At 41.7% G+C, this 20,330-nt stretch overlaps 1 protein-coding gene across 3 annotated transcripts in view; it reads right to left on the bottom strand.

The window, feature by feature from the left end:
* The window catches only part of UNC80 (unc-80 homolog, NALCN channel complex subunit), a gene marked incomplete at both ends in the record, with an annotated part of 134,769 nt that overhangs the window by 78,200 nt on the left and 36,239 nt on the right, over positions 1-20,330 (bottom strand). For 2 of the 3 annotated variants that reach the window (XM_082483916.1, XM_082483917.1), the window contains 8 exons: positions 2,459-2,671; positions 8,722-8,894; positions 13,786-13,885; positions 14,391-14,497; positions 15,021-15,235; positions 16,562-16,663; positions 17,336-17,502; positions 19,337-19,485. In XM_082483916.1, the coding sequence (XP_082340042.1) occupies positions 2,459-2,671; positions 8,722-8,894; positions 13,786-13,885; positions 14,391-14,497; positions 15,021-15,235; positions 16,562-16,663; positions 17,336-17,502; positions 19,337-19,485 (1,226 nt within the window). The remainder of the gene's footprint in view (positions 1-2,458; positions 2,672-8,721; positions 8,895-13,785; positions 13,886-14,390; positions 14,498-15,020; positions 15,236-16,561; positions 16,664-17,335; positions 17,503-19,336; positions 19,486-20,330) is intronic. The other variant, XM_082483915.1, reaches the window with a different exon arrangement.

The following is a 20,330-nucleotide window of genomic DNA, read 5'->3' as shown; positions in this document are numbered from 1 at the left end:
CAAGAAAAAAAAAAAAAAAACAAAACCAGAACAAGGCCTCACGGCATTCAAAGACTAATACATTCTTTTCTCTTTGTCCAAGGATCTTCATCCCCGAGCAGCAGCCCTGCTGCCACCAAGCAGGAAGGATAGTGTGCTGTAGTGTTGACAAGGATCTGGTAGCGTGGAGGCAGAGATGGGCTGGGGAGGTACCCCACTTTCTTGATACTGGAACTGATTAGGAGCTGTGTGAGTGTATAGTCATTCCGCCCTTCGTGCTGATATTTGCCATGTTGAAATGGGCAGGTTAACACACAGAAACAGCAGCATGTTCTGCAGCAGGGGCCTGTATTACGGCAACAGAAAGCTGTTTCTCCTCATGGTTCAGCCTATCTCGTTGGAATCTGGTCAGAGCCAACAAAAGCAGCCATCTGAGGAGCACAGCTTGCAGGGTCCCAGCCCTACAGGCTCAGCTGGTGGCTGCCACTTATGCTTGCAGCCACCTTCATCTGAAACAGCTTGTGGCAGGTAAAAGCAGTAACAGAGGATCAACCTTGCCCAGCATTCAACGTAAAGGATATAAAAGTAAACTGCACCCCAGCAGTGCTAGGTGCAGACCAGTCCTAAAGCCTAAAGTCTGTTTAGTGGCCCACGATGCTATGGGTAACTATACTGTCCTAGCCTCCAGTGAGAAGAAACAGAAATATTAATGGGCAGCAGGATGGGTTGCAGTAAAAAGAGAATAAATTTGCGCGGCAAAGACTGCTCTCCAAATCTTCTCCTGCCTTACAGTAAAGCAAAAGTAATGCTTTTCCCTTCTGTGATGTTCCTAAGCAGCTAACAAACACATGCTATTTCTAGCATGGAGAATTCATCCAGATACGCCTGATGATGCCATTAAAGTTAAGGGGAATAGAATGATCCACATTGCTTGCCATCAGATTTCCCTGGCTCCTTTCTTGTGACCTTGCATCATATGGTGATACTTTAACATTTCTAAAAGAAAACCTTCCTGGACTTTTTTCAGGCCGGGCTAATTCAGTTCCTAAAAATAGCAGCTGATGGGAAATCTAACTGGTTTCTAATGGTAACTGACTTGCTTGCTCCCATTTTGTCAGAATGTGAAGGAAAGGAATGTCTTGAGGCATAGACTACACAAACAGATGGATAGTCCTGACTGTCAGCAATGGATGCAAAGATACAAGGACTATGTTCTCCACTTGGAAAGATTCCTCAAAGCAGTTAAGCTAAGGTGGTGGAATATAGAAGCAAATACATTCACACTATGTACTTTTTCAAGGAACTTTGGTATCTGTGCTGTTATTAAGACAGTCACCTGTGTCTGAGACATAACGGAGAGTAGGGTACCCAGGTAGCAGTCCCAGAATTAGCTTCAGAAATGGAAGAAGCAGAGCTGCCAAAAGACAAAGCTTATTAGCCTGAGTGCTCAGACCCCAGCTAGGTTCTCCCCCTGGGCTGTGTTTTGTGCTGGGAATGTACTGACATGGTCAGCACTAGCTCAAGGTTCCCTACAATGTGTTCCACTGAGAAGCATGTGTTGGTTTAACCTAGGAGAATATGGGTCAGCCAGGCTTTTTTTGGCGTGGATTTTGCAGGTACACCAAGACTGCAGACTATATGGTTTTCAAATTCCCCTGAGCCTTGGATTTTATGTCTTTTTTTTTTTTTTTTTTTTTTTATCATGATGCTCACTGTAATCTCTGGTTTTGTGAAAGGAGGTGAGAAGCACAAAGCTCATTTCCAAATACACTTATGTAACAGGTATCACAGAGGTCAAAGGAACTTCTCCCACTATTTGAGTTGTGTTTGCAGTAAGTGTCAGACCTTCAATGGGTATACCCTGGTGGGTTTCCAAAGAAATTGCAAACAGCACTGACAGGGCCAGACAGGGCAATTGCCTAGTCCATGTGTTGCAAGAGATCACAATCAAATAAACCTGAAGGATCCAAGCTCAAAACAGAGGCAGTTCTTTAGATGACATGTAGTAACCCCGTAGAGTTCCTTGCCAAAGAATGATGAGTGATTACAGCTTATGTGGGTGCAAAGAGAAACTGAACAAGAACATCAAAGAGAAATCCATTACTAAATATAGAGCACCACAGCTAGCTCAAGCAGCCCTGGGCTAAAAATATTCGGAGGCTAGAAAAAAGTAAGTAGTATCATACACCCTGCTCTTATTCTTCCTTAGGCATTCACGTATGACAAGTGCTGAAAACGGGAGAGTTGACCAAACGGATCCTTAGAGGGAACACAGCAGGGGGAGGAGAAGGAAGGGGACACTGTTACATCCTAAGAAAGTCCATTCCCATTAGGAGAAGAGGTGATCTTGCAGGCTGTGAAGTGCGAGCTGGAAGGGAAGCTTATGAGTCCTCATTTTACTGTAATTCTGCATAGGATCCAATTACCGTTACATTTTGGTATATTTTTTAATGTAAGTAGAAGAGAAACAAACACTTACATCTCCCCACTGGTAGAAAAGCTTAGCTGCATTCCACTGCAGCTTCTGATTCCTTTTGTTGCCCACGATAGGAGAACGCCCACGGGACAGGCCTTTCTTAGTAATGTTCACATGGTGGCCCTTCATCCACTCGGGCCAGTTGCCACGATTACAGCGGTGAACGAAGCGTGCACACTCGAGGAACAGGGCTGCTCTCGCCACTACAGGAGCTTCCTGAAACGTTTGCAGAAAATCACCTTAAATACAAATACATCAGAAAAACTCTCTAAACATTAGAGGGTTTTTTGCTTTAATCAATTGCTTCACAAGTTTTCCGTGGAGCCACACAGACCGAGAAGTCTCTTCATCAGAGTCTGAAACCAAGATCTCTGCCTTGAATCACACCTCTTGAGCTAATAACCCCAAGGTTTAGAAACACTGAACGGTTATGCTTAGTCCAGCCACTAGAGGGGCAGAAAGAGCCACATTATAAACTCATAAACAACCTTGTTTCAGTACCTCTCTGTAATCCTTTCTTTCAGAGACCATGTAACTGTCAAAAAGCAGAAGGGTGCGTCTGACACTTTTACTGGAGGAATGAGTCAAGTTTTCTTTTCACCTTCGCTAGTAAGGCTGCAAATACTGCAAACGCAAATGGCAGCTTGGCCGCATGAACCCTAGCATTTGTCACGTTAAGTTCTGCTTGTGCATCTTGGGGGTGGAAGCATGAATGGAGGCTTGCTGAAACTATGAAGAGAGCTATTTTGCACTTATAGCAAGCAGATATGCAGGGTGAAATCCATTACTGGCATAAGTCAACAAAATTTCGCTTGCCTAACTTCAATGGCCTTAGCAAGCATCAGATAATTTAGTACTGAAACTTAACATCAGGCAGCTGAGTTTCGAAGTGACGGCCTTGACTATATTCCAGGGGAAAATCCTCCTGCCCCCAGCTTGGAAGAGCACTTTTCTTTAATGGGATAAATTATATTGAGTCTATTTCCGTTTGTATTAAATGGCCCAGCAGGATCCATGTTAGAGCAATAAGGAGTGCTTCTGAAACTCTCAAATATGTTCAAATAATGGACACTGTAATTTGTTTCCTAAAGGGTAGATTAGATTCAGGAAGGAGCTTTCTTCCCAGCAGTCTACAGCTCTGCAAAAATAGCATCTTTACAGACATGGAAAGTGACTAAAAGCAAATGGTTCTCCTCATTTCCATTTAATTTCCCCCCTGTCTTCCTGGAATTTTCACAAGCAAAAATCCCTGCAGCCAGCAGGTTATAAAACTAACAATACAACAATGTTCACAATTCACAAGCTGGCTTTGAAAGGTTCCCTAACAGGGATTTCACAGAGCACAAACATGTGTATTCCACACATTTAGATGCTGACAGCATTAATGAGACAATTTAAACAGATTAGTATCTACTTATAAGGGGAGGTTCCTCATCTGTGGTCCATAAAAAAAACAGATGGGCCTCGAGACCATGGAAGATAGTCTGCAGTTGGTCTGTGGAACATTATCAAATGGTGCATCCAACAGTGCTTTAATCAAAAGTTGAAAGCAATAGATTTTGGACAGTGCTCCAAAAGTTTGGGAGTTGATTTAAGAAATTCTGTGCTGCAGCTAAACTTACAGCCAGAAGTTACTACCAACAGGACTGAAAAAAGTCATACCTTTTAGGGGACTGGCAAAAAAAAAAAAAAGAGTTATGTTTTGTCTACATTAACAAGAATGTTAATTGCTTCCTGACACAGCATTCTGTTGCAGCTTTTTGCTCATATTTTATTCAAATGTTGGAAGTAAATAGCAATCTTCTAGCAATTCTCTTGAATAAGTAGAATGTTAAAGCTGGCCCAATGTTCTGATGAGGAAGGCCGAAATCTGAGCTCATTGATAACCAGAAACAAAACTAGTACCTAGCACCTGGAAAAAACATGACAAATTGTTTGTTGCTCACATGCCATACGGAACACAGAATAGGTGAGGATTTTATTCTTTTATTCTCACAGACTAAAACCTCAACCAGACCTGCAGACATACATGAAAAGAGCCGTAGTCTCCAGTTTTAGTTCACCCCTGGCAAAGTTCCAATTTCTGAGCGTATAGGAATCTTGTGAAGATATGTGCTGTACACATTATGGAAGCACTCAACTACGATAACTAAACTAGGATATGTGGGATGGGGGATGAAGGGGAGAATGGGTGTGTCCTGGAGCAGCAGTTCCAAATGAACAATCCCTGAAAATATGTCCTGCATGAAGGAGGACTTTCTGAACATCACAGGGCACAAGCTCCCTGTGATTGCTTACCTGAGGCTCAGAGAAACCTGAAGCAGCAGCAAGAGAAAGATGAAGATGTGACAGAATGGACAGGGATGGATTCACACCACAGAGAAACACATCACAAATGGAGAGAAATGAATCAGGTAGGCGATGCATAGCTGAAAAGAACACAAGTTACCATGGTCACTGTCAAAACTTAACACAGCAGCAATACTCTCACAAGCCTGCCCGTGAAACTGTTCACAAGCCCACTTTTAGCATTAGACCTACTATATTGCTTTGTCTTTTGAAAATTGTTCTTGTACTGATTAATTGACATGAATAAGAATCCACCATTTTCTTAACAAAATTTCAAGTACTCCCATTGGAGCTTTTCAGTAGATACCCTGATTTGTACTAACAACAGCAAAAGCAACGACCTGAGTGGGATGGAGCAAAACCAGAATGGATTTGGAATTTTACAGCATCACATTACTGTTCAAATGCAGCTGATTCTGCAGAGTTTATACTGCAGAGTATTTAGGCCCAGTTTTCTTTTCAAGGACAATGAATTTTATAAGACTAATCAACCAGTGGTAATTTTCTTGTTCCCTTTCTCGTACTCTGCAAGGTATTTGGAGCAAAAATTTATTTCCACTGGTCTCTTCAAGGTAAAAAAAAAAAAAGAAAAAGAAAAGCAAAATAGCAACAATCTACTCTTAGAGTAAACAAAGTAAATTCAAGTACCATCAAAAGATGCTGACTGAATAGCTCTCCTTTTTCTAGCCACAAGGTAAGTCTGGCATGAGAAGTAGGTTAGCAGGCATGTGAAGATGGGTCATGAGTAAGTTATTAACCAATATCTAGGACAATTGACTCAAAAATGTGAGTTCAAATCTCTCTGATTATATCTAAAAATGGTCTAGCACAATCCATGACACAGACCTTTGTTTCTGTTGCCAGTCATCTATTCTGGAGACCTGTTTGGAGCAATTTCCTTCCAGGTCATACGCCCTCCTATGGACAAATATTTCTCCTAGGGAAACAGCGACATGGGAACAACAGAGCCTGCCTAAGACCCTTGGTGACAGGGAGTCAGGATACTGGCAGGTATTCTTGCAGTTTAGAGTTTGCTTCTGCCCTCCTGACATATGGTAGGTCCTCTCAAACACAACCCTGCCATAAAGCAGTGCCATTACGGCATTTCAACAAGGGTAAGAACTCACACATCTTATTGAAGAAGTGTAACGGTGACAGGTGTCACACATTGCTAAACTGGTCAAAAGAAAGCTCGTATTTACCCACCTGAGTCATTTACACTAGTCTAATTAGGATACTTTAGGTAACATCTTTATACAATGCTAGACAGAGGTTTATTGCAATCCTCTGCAGAAAGTTGACCACAGACCGAAATATCGTATTATTTGCTTTTCAACCTCCAGCGTTTCTCAAAAAGAGAAAGAAAATAAATTTTATTATTGCCAAGTCTGGATTTAAGCTGATGACATAAGGATGAAACTGCCTGCTCCATATTATCAATTGTCACTGAACGTTTGCAAAGCCACAAATTGTTTGGAGTTTTACAAAATTCAGTCAAGGAGGGATGCTGTTTCTGGGAAAACATGTTAACTACATAGTATCTAAACCTAAAACAACACTCGATTTAATATATAAATAAATCATTACCTCCGTAAGATTGTAGCCTTTGTTTCATTGTTCTAATTCCTTTAAATCACTGTGGCAAATGTGTATAAACATCCAGGCTGATCAAAAATCTTGAAGTCAGTATAAGAATGGAATTTCAAAAATTTGCATGAAAAAGCATGCTGAAAAAGTTTATGAAAGAAATGAAACTGGAGCTGTTTGCCTTTCGATTTTTAAAGGTTGCCGTAGCAACTAGGCTGGATAAAATGACTTAAGAAACTTTTCATTTGCATCAAGCCTAAATCAAATTTTACTTCAAAAGCCTGAAAATGGGAGTTAAAAACACAGAATGTTTTCTGTTGGGTGTGCTCTATTGACATAAAATGTGGGAATTTTCCATTAGAGCATACGTTGCCATTAAGCAATACAGTGAGGTGACAAGCTGTCATCTTTTGAAACCTGCAGTACACGTGACTTCTTAACTTCTATATATCTCAAATAATTTGTAGACATGATGCCAGCTGAGCAGGAACTTGTAAGGAGTCTCCCAAGTCTGTAATTAGAACAAGGCTTCTTTCATCTTTAGCTGCAGACCTTCTAGAAATTCTGATACCAAAGTCTTTGGCATCATTCAGTGGGAAGAAATAGAGTCAAAATCTATTGTGTAAAAGCTAGCTCTGGAAGTCAGAACAGACATCTTCAATCAGTTCACTCTGAGCAGCAGTTTTCAGTTGACTTCATACATGGGCACAGACTAAGTTGGTCTGTGGCTTAAGCATGTAGCAAGTTTAAAGAATAAATAAGACATTTACAGGCAATAGCGACATAGTTGCCAAACCCCTGTTTTATCATCTGATTTATTAGCACACAGAGTAGCGCATCCCCAGAAGGATCTTAGTGACATAATTGACAGCAATGAGCTCATCCCTGCCCACTCACCTTACATTCCGTGTTAGTTTAGAACTTGCAATGGGGTGGCAGCCTGGCAGCCTTGAAGAATGAAGTTGTCTTTGTGCAGCATACCCGGCAGGAGTGACTACCTCCCCAAGCCACCTCCTGAGCTCACTGCAACCCTGGCTGGTAGGAATCACGTCTGATTGTGAGAGCATGAGACAGGCTTCCCTGTCAGACACTGCTTCCATAGCTTCTAGCCAGAGGGCCAACAATCTCCAACAGGAAGAGTGGGAACTAGTGAAGAAAACACCTGTCTACTGGAAGATGGACAGGGACCAGTCCAAACGGTAGACCTGGAAGTGAACTGGTAGCAACAGCCCCTTTGGGCCAATATTAATGCAGACTTGCTTGAATCTGCAGCCTAAGGACGCAAGGTTAAGAAGAACAAATAAAGGCACGGTGCACAGAATGTATCATCCCTAGAACTATGGAGCAGACAAGGCAGCACATCTCAGGGCACAACACTAGCAGGATGGCAGAGTCCATGAGCCTGGCATCTTCAGCAGCAAGCAAAAAAACTGAATATGAGCACAAATGGCATGGCAGTCAGAGAAGGAAGAGGTGGGGAGCGGGAAGACAAAGGGATAGAGAGGACATGGATGCTCCGAGAGCAGTGGCTTTCAATCTTTTTCTGTTTGCAGACATCCAAACACTTATGGAAGGAAGCAGAAGAGCACTGTGCAGAGAATTCACTAATAGTTCACTGGCTTTACATAGCTGTCTTTGTCACATTCTTGTGTTTGTCACATAGGCACCTCACAGAGCCCTACTGGCCTATGAACCACAGGCTGAAGGCCACTGCTTTAGAAAAGGGACTGTTAAAAAACAGCAGCTGCAAGGAAAAGAAGGAGGGAGACATAGAAGAGACACTCAGTGTCAGGAAGGAGGGACTGAATTGTGTCACTTCGTGATTTGGATCTGCAAATTAGCAATATCTGCATTTAAAAGCATGTACACTGTGACGTTTCAAGTTTTTTTCCACTGACTGGCTCTGGTGACTAATAGTTCAGTGTTGCCTAATGTATTTATAATTCTGTCAGAACTGAGTGGAATTACTATGCCTCTCCAGGTAGTTATCCAGTCTTCAATCCTTATTCTGTAAGTTATTACTGACACTAGGAGCAGAAGCAGAATGGCTGTGCGCAAAATCTGAAGTCCAACAATAAAAGCTTTGCACTGGCAATAATCTAGTTATGGGAAGCCATGTAATAAAAAAAAAAAAAAATCCATTTTCTCTGCATACTCATCCAGTCACAGATGCTAAAACTCCACCTAATAACAGCGCCACCAGTTGGCATTGCTGTGATGCTTTACCTGCTTTCTGTGCAGGCATGAACAGCATTAGTGAACAGCAATGGGCCACCACATAGGCACATGCTCTCACTCAGCAGGTAAAAATACACCAACAAACGACTTACAAGATCTAGGGCTGCTGCCAAAATGGAGGCATCGGGGATAGTGCCTGGTTCACAGCAGTTCAGGAGAAACTGAAAGCGCTTCATGCCTTGGCGGATTGCTCCCAGGTTCACAACGTTCTTGGATTTTCCTCCTTCTTGGTTGGAGGTCAAGTGATCATCAAAGCTATGGCAACCTAAAGAGGTAGAGAGTACAAAGGGGATGCAGGGAGGGGTAGGGAGAAAGGAACACAGTCTCTCACCAATAAAAACAGTGGCACAAAACCCCTGATAAGTACATTTTTGGTCTAAATCCCTTCCTCACCTTGATGCGCTATCTTGAAGATGACAGGGGCATTTTTACAATATTCATGACTTCTGTGAAATAGGTGTACAGCAAGCCAGATTCTGGTCTTGGTCATACTGATGTCTACCCAAAACAAATCCACTATACTCAGTGTGGAAATCCAGGATCTATCCCAACATAGGTGAACCAGAATATGGCTCTTCCTCCCCACCTCTTTAACACGTGCTTACTGTTCATTTTTCCTGAATAATCTCTTCTCTTACCTCTCTATTGCCTCTAAGTTTACCTGAAAGCACAGCATGCATAAACCTTATTCCTCATGTATCAATGTAGTAATGTATGTCTACTAGAACAGAAAAGTCAGTAGCAAATATTGGAAATGTTCTATGTTGAAATCAAGTACTGTCCTTTTTTTAGGCATACATCTTCTGCAATTGCCATAACACCCAAAGTGAGACTGCACTCATCTCCTAGGTATCATCATCATTCCAGCCTCTCTCCCTTGAAGTGTCTTGCACCCTTTGGGGTGGAAAGCTCCCTGATAAGAGTTCCTTTTGAAAATGAAGCTAGCACCCCTCTCCAGGGCTTCTTTCAAGCATGATTTTAAACTCCAAGTATAGAGTTCACATGGTAAAGCAACTAATTCCGTTGCCGATTGGAATGAACACTTCTGAATGCAGAAGATCATTACGCAGTTGGTACCCAGAGTTGAGAGAGTGGCAGAAAGATACAGGTGAGAAATCAGGAAAGTAATTTCAAGGGCAAGGTGGCTGGTCAAAACAAGAATAGTCAGCTTCTGGGCTTTTTGTCTTTATCCATAATACTTTCCCTGTTTACACGTGAAAAGTACAAATGTTTACAGAATACTGAAGTATAGAGCACTGAAGAAGAGAACACCAAGTGGAGAATTCAAGATTGGCTGTAAACATGGATTTGAAAGACATCACCTCTACAGGACTTCGTGACTTCTCCTTCCTCAGGAGAGAAGAATGGCTGAAAACTCAAAGTCCCTTTGAGATTGCACTCCTCAGAATAACTTGGAAAGCACTTATGTACCACAAACAATAGTCACAACAGAAAATGACAACGTACATCTTCATTTTTTTCCCTGAAGACAGAGGTATATCAATGAAATTTCAAGAGACATCTTTATGACATACGTGGCTTTTCTCTCTCCAGTGAAGCTGTACATAGTTTCCCAGTAAACAAAACGTTCCTATGTTGAGAAATATTTACTCAAAATGGAGGAAACAAACAAATAAAGTAGAAAGAACAGGTAGAACACTTACATAAATGAGCAGGCACAAATACCCTTTTCTTCCAACTCCTGTTTCCTTATAGCCTGTAGCATGCTACCTGAGCCTTCCTGCTATGGCTGCTGTAACACCAACTCATTTGAGGTACAAACAAATGTTTCCTATTCAGGGCCCTGTTCAGGCTGTGCCTGTATGAGGTAAAGAACAGGAACTTGACCTTCTGATACAGAAAAGCATGCCTAAAGCATCTCCCTAACCCCCACTATAAAGATTCAGCAGAGGCTTTGTCCGTCTGGGCTCAGTAGTACTACCTACAGTCTATCACTACAGCCCTTTATTGAAGCTTTGCAAGAGAATCCTTCAGAAGCGCGCGATGACTGTCCTCCACTACACCCATCCTGGAGTAGCCTTCCTTTAAGCAGGCGAGCCCTCACTGGCTTAGCGTTAATGATGTGACTCAGCCCTGCAGAAAATCTCACCTAGTGAGCAGAGACCATTTCCTAACACAGGAGGAGAGCGGGTGCCCAAGCTCCTGCGCCCACAGTTGCTTCCTGTGGGAATGTGAGATCATCCCTCGAAGCAAGCATGTGCTGTGGTTCACATGTGCTGTATGGCTTGAACGCCCTGGCAACTTCTAGGGTCACTCACAATGTCTTCATTAAGTGCCCAAAGGAATGTTAAGGGTCTCATGTAAACACACTGTAACTCACGTCTGTATATATGCTGTGTTCTTAGTATAGGTAAAAAGATCATTAAAATAAACATTTTGTTATGCATGAATATGCATATAATTATGTGTATATATATGTATACATATGCACACATACAGATACACACACACACACACGCGTATGCTTACATACATATCCAGTGGTCTAGATGACATATCACAATGAAGATTACAATTCATAAATGGTGTGACAAGTTATTCTACATTTTATTATTGGGGTTTTTTTACTGTAATGTATTTCTCCTCTCTCTGTTTTCTTTTAAATTTGGACTACTATTTTAAAAAAACCCAAAAACACAAGAGGATACACCACATGGAAAAAGCATGAGCAAAGTAATGGCATAGCACCATGAATGACAAGAATGGGAAGGCAAAAATAGGTTCCAAAACAATGCTTTAGGGTCAGACCTTGAGGGATTTAATAGTATGCCCATCCACCCTCAACAGGCCTTTATTCTCATCTCCATAAGCCCATAAACCCTGCTGACCTTTATAGAATATACAGAAGCACTGGAAATTTGAAGGGCCTCTGTAACATTGCTGTTCTACTGTGCTATAAACCGTCCCCACTCTGGAGATGTTCAAAACCCGCCTGGACGCTGTCCTGTGCAACCTGTTGTAGGTGACCCTGCTCTGGCAGGGGGGTTGGACTAGATGATCTCCAGAGGTCCCTTCCAACCCTGACTATTCTGTGATTCTGTGTCCCACCCTGTAAAGGCCTCACATCAATTTCACTACACAGACAGAAGTACATACACACAGAGGCATGTACAACTACTCTAGTATTTTTGCTAATGGTATGTGGCTTTCATGCATACCAGAGATCCTTGTGAACATGGTGATACAACTTCATTAACCGTCACACTTCGCCTTAAAAACTTTAAACACCCTCCCGTTGCTTTAGTTAGTGATCAGGCAACAGCCCAACCCTCTCCATCAACATCACTGGACAATTTGCCTGTTTCTCATACTAACGCGCAAGGGTCTCTGTCTTTAACCCATTGCATCACTTTTATTATGGTATTTCTAACACATGTATACGTCAAAACCATCAAGCATGTGTCATGTACATTTCTTCGCTCACAGGCACGTAAAAGACATTTCAAGTCCTCTTCATTAATTACATAAATTCTGATGTTACTCACAGAAGGCTGAAGTATGGTCAACGCTTCCAAAGCTCAAAAAGCCAATACTAATGTGTCACCTGAGCTTTGTCTTTTGACACTTACAGGGCCAAGACTAAACCTGTGCCATTAAATCAAGAATATGGGCACCCTAGGCAGAAGAAAACTCACAGTGGCATAAAATCAGCATTAGCAAGTTGAAAAGGAAACAATTTCCTACAAGAAAATATGAAGAATATCTCACATGAGCACAGTATAAAGAGTTGTGGCAGTCTATAAAGATCGCACTGCCCCTCAGTTGTTTGTTCCCAGCGAAAGCTGGGAGAAAATATGGTGGAAGTATTTCACACCTACTTCAGCACAAAGTAGCAGATGAAGAAAACAATGCAGTTCCTTCCAGTGTGGGGGTATTCACCTTCAGCTACCAAGCTACAACGAGCCGCTGGGCTGATGCATTCTCCTTCTAAAGGAAGGATATTTTCACCTAGGACTTAGTTGAAAACCACCACCAGTGTTTCTGCAGTGGTAGAATGATGACCAGTTTACACTGGGGAGATACGCTCATACTTTGCTAGTATCACTTGCCTGAATAGTGCCTTATGTGCATTACACTGCAGGTCTGGGACAGATGAGGGTGAAATACATAAAATGCAGTGTGAAAGTTTAATGTCAGAAAATAAAAAACATAATGCCAGAGAATGTAACACACTGTAAAGCTAGAGAAATAATGGTGAAAAAGAAAATCTACTCCTTTTTGTGTGTTTTTGGGAGTCGGGTTTGGTTTTCTTGAAAAAACAGTAGCAGAACTTCAAGATACCAGGTTGTCTCCTTGACAACAAGGATGAGCTCTGAGCTGAGGACATGAGCACGTGCGTGACTGCATGACATTTTAAAACAGAATATATCATGACCTTGTATTATTCATAAAGGCCCTTTTCAAACATTGCTGATTTTGAAAATTAATTGCAATTCAATATACTTTCGTGGAAAGGAAAAGTAGTGTTGTTGTTATTATGTTGTGTGCTAAGAAAAAGGGACAGCATCCCTAACGAATGGTATGCAGACACTAGACATGCAAACACAGAAGAAAAGAGATAATTATAACAAGGTTTGTGTAGGGTTTTCCATTTCATCAGTGCTGGTCTTTGCTAAAACTGTCAAATGGTCACAAATTGGAAAAAAAAAAGCCAAAACCAAATAAAAAACCTGATGGAACACCCATTGTTATATTAGGCAATGAAAGATTTACACACCTAATTTTGAACTGAATGAGAGTGCTTTGAAGCAAGCATTAATTTTTCAAGTGTGTTGATCAAATTCAATTTGATTTGAAAAGCCCAAATGTTGTATTTGCATAATTTATTTGGATAGTCTTGATTTTTTAAAAAAATCGACTTTACTAGAATTTTTTTTTTTAAATCAAAACAAAAGAAAGAAGGAAGGGAAAGAAAACAGTTACAAAGACTAAAAAGTTGGAGAAGGCTAGAATGCATACAAAAACCATGGAGAAAGCAGGAAAAAAGGGAAAGGGGTAAAATACAGAAAGAAAGAGATTAAAAAAAAAAAAGATAAAAGGAAAGAAAAAAGGAGACGAGAACCCTGATTTCTAACCATCTTTTTCTTCTGTGTGATGAAGCTTGGATGGGTGTCTTCGGCAGGTGCGCCATTTACCAAGACGCTTGAAGAAATTCTCCTCTTCATCTCGCCCGTTGTCCAGGCCACCTCCTGGCCCCCCTCCTTCTGACAGCTTCACCGCGCTGGTAAACTTCACCTGTGCGAAGACAGAGGGACAAGTCAGGCTGCGCTGTACCTGTATCTCTTGGTCTTCCCTGCTTAGACATAAAGCGGCTACAAAAGGGCTGTAACACAGTGGATCACCATAGCAACACAAGTGGGTCTGTACAGATTTACGTACGCTGAAGCACTTCATCTTTTAAGCTTTCTGCTTAAAGGATTGGTCTTTCACAAGAGGCTGTAAAGGCACAAAGAAGGAAGAAGTGTGACCAACAGTTAAACCTTAAGTGTGTTGACAGAGGCTGCATTTCTCTCTCAGTGAACCAAGGCAGACTGACGAGCACAGTGTAGGTTTAATCTAGTCTTCACCGTGAGCCGCAAAAGTCCAGGATCGAATTTCCATGGCACTCTACTCTGAAGGCTTCTGTGACTGAGTCTCATTGGCTGCAATGTCCATGTTGAGTAGAATGTTTCCTTGGACAGCTAAAACCAGCCAGATCCTGTCCCTCCAAGCTCTCTGCAATACTGCCTGACACATTTACCTTGGAACTCTGCCTGATGAAAGACAGACGGTCAACAGAGCTGATATCTAGGAGATCTTCCACTCCGTCAGCCAGGCCAGAGAGGGAGGAGCGCTTCAGCCAGTTCCCTGTTGCAGAATAAGCCACTCAGGACAATTCTGAAAATGCTTCCAAGCAGAATCTATTTATTAGCAATTGCAGCATATTTCTCCAAAGTGGCCATGCCAGGGCAAAGGAAAATGGGAGGAAAGGGGAAGGAACCTTTTCATGTTACATGCATTAACTACCATGCAAGGCCAGGTCTTGGGACTTGTAAAGGATATATTCTTTATCTATCAAATGCTATTTGGAATATTTTTCTTCTTCAGAGAGGAACAACGATTAAGGTACTAGCCTACTACTTTGGAGACACGGATTCAGTATTCTGTTTTGCCACAGATATTCTCTGTTACCTTTGGCAAATTGCTTACAGTTCCCTTTGCCTCAGTTCCCCATCTGTAAAACGTAGAGAGCAGCATTTCCCAGCTTCCCTTGGGAGAATACACAATATACTTGGACAATAAGGAGTTGTGTTGCAATATTTCTTAAGACAGATATATCTCTGTGTTTCTCTGCGCATGCAATATGTGTATAGAATAGGAAGAGACATACATTTACCTATGGGGAGTTTGAGTTTCTTTCGAAGGGAGATTCGTCGGGAACGGGAACGGGAGCGCCTGTCTGTGGTGGTCCCAGAGTGAGCAGTAGTGCACTCGGATGTGTCCTGCTCAGACTGACTACTGGTATCACTTGCTGCACTCTGTGACTTGAACATCTTTCGCCAGAAGTCCTTGCGTCCCAGAACGGCCCCTTGGATTTGCTCATCACTGGAAGAAAAGGGATGCAGAGTGTGAACAGCATTTCAGTGAAGTTTGGATGCTCAGAGGAATGAAGGCCCCCTCCCAAGGCCCCCTCCTGACCTCTCTATTCTTTGAGGTTTTTTCATTTTGAATTCCAAACATACTCTTCTCAGTGGGACATAATCAAGTTTGACAACACGCTCAATATTGTTCGAGGCACAAAATAACTATCTTTTCCACCCTGAGGAGCTTATCTACTGAACAGGTCACCCCAATTTTTAGTTCCTACATGTGAAAAACAAATCATCTTATTTTAGGTCAAAATAACCCATATCGATAAGACTACACTGCTGCTTTCTAGAATCATGTGTACTGGAGAGCTTTTGGACACCATGATAGGCATTTGTGAACCTGCTGGGGTCACAGTTCTCATTAATGTATTGGAATAGGGACAGTATATTTTGCTATACTTTTGAGAACTCCAGTGGCTGTGGCAGGGCTCAGAGCAGAACAGCTTGCTGCAGTTCTGCAGAGCAGTAAAGGGCTTTGTGTTATCCTTGCAGTCTCAGCAACAGTGAGACTTTGCAGGCTCATTTAATGCAGGAGAATACATAATATGGTGCAAGCAATGTCTTCATACAGTGTGTCTCAAAGCACTTTAACAAGACAGATGGGTATTCAGAGGCAGAGAAGTTAAATGACTTGTCCAAAGTTACTTAGGGACCAGTGGCCATTTATAAAGTTTTCTAAAATTCTTAAGAGTATTGACTAAATTTAGTTCAATAATAAATGGCAGCATTCTTTGGACAATAGAGACTTCAAAAGTGCAATGCTTAACAGCAGGTTGATTTGCTCATTAAGAAAACTGGTAGAGCACCTGTGCTGATAAGGGAAATGCAACAATTTTTGGAGACTATATGCCCCAAATAGGTCAGAAATGGACTGGCTCTTGGGAGGCAGTAAAGGATTAACGACCCTTAGCAACAACTTGGAAGTTGAAAATTAATAGAATCATCCCCCCAGCGTACAAACAAAGCATGGAGAACAGCTGTGATGACATCTCTGAGGAATTAACACTCTATTCATGGCTATGGTAGAACGCGATATTGACAAATCTACTGCACTGTGATTTGAAAATCGCTGGTGGTTCCCCATCAAAATCAGGGAGGGTCCAGCTGGCAGCATTGAAAATAGGCATTACCTGGATGTTATCAGGAGCTCCTGAACAGACACTTCACGCATTTGTTGTACCATCCAAAGAGACAAGTCCTTGCTGTCCTGCCCATTTGTACTAACCCCATAAGGAAGCTGTTGGCAATAAATAACTCATGAAACAATTCAATATTTACTTACTGTTCTGGAGTTTGCATTGGGCGGCTTGAGATGTAACTACGGCATTCATCAGGGGCAGCTGATGCCTGACCTTTGTCAATGACAACACTTCCCACCTCAGATCTATACAGACAATACGAATCATCAGCTAAAGCGAATGGATGGCCCATCTCATGGTCATCACATACTACACGACACGGAAACCAGCACTGCTGAGCAACAAAGCAGCTTTAGAGATGTACCCTCTCTTTAGCAATTTATTGCCTCTCTGTATATATCATTCATGAAAAAGGCATCAGCTCTTAGAAGCAAGGTTCTTAGGAGTTTTTCAACTTAATCCTTCTTCCCAACATTTTAAAACGACAAGTCTCAAAACACCAGAGAAAATGTATTTTTTATAAAGAAGCACATCAGGATTAGATTTCTTCTAGGAATTGATTTGCATACCAGGATTTACCTGTCAGATAAACAACACCAAGGATGTGATGCACATTGAAAGCTATGTCCCCACAGTGCTTTGGGACTGACACTATGCTTCTTACTTCTCTTAACCTTTCCTCCTCCCAGTACTGTTCTCTTAGGCCTCTTGTATGAGAGGGTCAGCACTGTTTGCTGTCTCAGTTCATTAAATTGTAATGGAGACTGCTGCCACAGTACAATTCTGTACATCAGGAACTAACGTGCTATCAAGATAAAACGCACAAGCCCTTGGACTGTCTATATTTGTGTTCAGTGCATGTAGTCACACAGCCATATGCAAGTCAGTCATTTGCCTTCTCCCTCCTAGACACCCACCTTTTGCTCCCAGAAGGTTTGGGCTCTTGCTCTGTTTCCTCTGTTTTTTTTCCTGGTATTAACTTTTCAGCGCTGTCTAAGAGGGCACTGAGTGCCACTCTCCGAAAGACATTCCCATGAGCCTCCTTGATAAATTGGACCAGCTGTCGGATATCACAGTACAAGCCCTGAATAGCAAGACATCATGAAAATGAAAGAATTCAGTCTGCAGTTTGTGAAGAAGCAGTGACAATCAATAGTTTCTAAGGTACTTCAGCAGGCCATTACTTCCTCCAGCTGTTGCCTGATATACCTTCTATGTACAGGGTTTGAGTTTTCTGGCTGGGATCAAAAGCTGGAGACTCCATTTAGTGCACTCAGATGAAGCAGACTATGAGGAGCATCATCGTTATGGAACATGCTCTGCAATTGGCTAAAGCAGATATAGAGGTATCAGAGACTAAAACAGCTGCAAGATGAGAAAGCTGCAAAGATGACTTAAAGCTTGTTTTATCCCACTCATCTAGCCCATAATCTTAAAAGGCAAGAAAAAGCTAAATGAAGGGGTGGAGGGGAAAATAGAGTGAAAAAATTGCATGTTTTCTTTCAAAACCAGCGGGCGTTTGGGGATTTTTCTTAATTATTTTAGAGCTTTACATCATGGGAAGAGAGAGGAATGACTCACTCATTCGCCAACCTACTCCTACACTCAAGGCTCTTTTTAGTTCTGAACATTTATACACATCTGTGATGTGACAAATCACCTCTATATCTGAGGGCAATGGGATGGAGGGAACAGTTTTACAGGACCTGATTTTTGATCTGTGAACTTTTCTGACAGATCTTGGATTATTTTGAAAATTCCCAGCTAGGAACTGCACAGCCAGCTTTCAACAACAACAACAACAACAACAACAAAACGCAAACAAAAAATAATTGGATCTGTATACTGATTAAGGCTCTTTTTCATAAGATATTGAACACAAGATTGACTTTAAAGAGTGACGCAACAACAGGAAATCCTCATATATACTCTGTGTACTGTGTTCTCCATATGGACACATTTAATGGTGCTACACTTAAAGAAACATTTCACCTTACACATCAGCTAAAATAGGGTCCGGAAAGACATACATAAGGAAAATTTACACTTGGTGATCCTAATCTACGTCCAACAATGGCACATGTTTTTCTGCATCCCACCACCACATCTCCATCGAGAAACATAACAAAGGAGGAATATCCATAAGAACAAGAGGACTTGGACATAGGCAGACTACTCTGCTGGTCTAACACGTTATTGTGTTTTCCTTCTCCCTTTCCCTTCCCCTCACAGAGGATTACTGTCCCTTTAGCTGGACTTTATTGTCTCTACAGTTTGCTGTAAGGATGGAGCACAAGAGTGCTTGTTGGTTGCTTCCCTGAAAAATCCTAATTTCTGATTATAAAGGAGGTGGTTTGAGCTGCTAGGTTCTGCATCAATTTGGAAGAAGAGACCTCATGTCATCCACTCTGCTGACTGCTCTAGGGAGACAGCACACAGGCAGCAACCAGCAGCATCTTACCTTCCTCGAAGTGTTTGGTAAGTTGAATGTTTGTCTAAACCTTGGGAAGACCCACCAAATTGCTATCAGTAACTCACATACTTTGCCGCTGGTGGACCACATCCTTGACCAAGTAAACTGGCTTTCACTTTGCTGAAAGTTGATTTATGCTGGCTACAGTCTTCATCATAAATCCCTTGCTCCAGACTATGCTACTAATCCATTTGGAAAAAAACAACAACGCAGATGCTGCTTGAACAGAGAGAAAAATGCAATTCAGAGTGCACAACTTTTATGCTGGCTAAGTCGCCAGGTTCCAAGTCAGGCATGAAAAGAATGCATCACATTTATATCATGTTTCAACTGTGACTGCATAGCTTGCTATGGGATTTGACTGAACTGAATTCTTCACTGTAAAGACTCACTGGTGACACCTAAGTGAAAAAGGAACTTTGTTAACATGAGATCAAGTACTTACCAGGTTTTCCGGGCTGTGCAGCTCATGTGTAGTGGAAGCGCAGCGAGTGATCAACGACTTGAACATGGCACTCACAATAATGCCTTCTACACTCTGGGCTGTAGACTTGTTGTCCACTGTGGTGAAGTTATTCCCAAATCCTGCCTTGTCTGTGAAATTCAAGGACAAGCAAGCCCCCTTGTTAGGAACAGTTTAAAAAAGATGGCTTAAAGACATACATAAAGGGATTCAGATACATGAGACAAGGGCAAGTCCTCACCTAATATCCTATGTTCAGTTCTTGCAATCCCATCCCACAAAAATAAAGCAGAAGAGAAGGGTAAAATAAATGAGAAGGATGAAATCTTCCCAGAAATAGTTGTAGTATGAAAAAGCATTTAAATGATTCAGGACCACTCTGGCTTCCTTTTAGCCACATTTCTCATTTAGAGATCCACAGAATAAGGCATAAAATTTGAACAATACCTCCAGCTTTTTCTAAACTGTTCTAAAGGACAAGAGATGTTTGATTAAACTGAAAAATGACAACACTCATGAAAAGAAAATCTTCTGAACTACAGGAATGCTGTTCTTGCCAGGTGCACAATGAGACTAAGCTCTCAGAAAGAGTCAAAAAAGAATTACACATTTGTATGAATAACAAGAAACATCCCAGTTTCATTAGATAAGAGAAAAGACTTTCAAAAGCTGCATGAGCTGCCATGCTTCAAAGCATGAGCGAGTCAATAATTGATGAATACTTGGGGAAACTTCCTATGGGCATCTTCTTCACAGAAGTCTGCTATATAATTTTTTGATCCTTTCTCTGAAATGCCTGAGATCGTAAGTAGGCTAACAGACTAGTCAGACTCCCTGAGTGCTTTAAAGCAGCTATTCCTACTCTGTGAACAATCATTGCTGATTGTTCTTGCATGCGGTGACCAAGCATAAATGTTTGGTCATTCTAATAGCACCTGTGACATGGTTTTGGCTGGGATGGGGCTGACTTTCTTGC

This window comes from Vanellus vanellus, assembly GCF_965231255.1.
Source record: "Vanellus vanellus genome assembly, chromosome: 5".
In the NCBI taxonomy this organism is placed as follows: domain Eukaryota; kingdom Metazoa; phylum Chordata; class Aves; order Charadriiformes; family Charadriidae; genus Vanellus; species Vanellus vanellus.
This window is presented reverse-complemented; position numbering and strand designations above follow the sequence as displayed.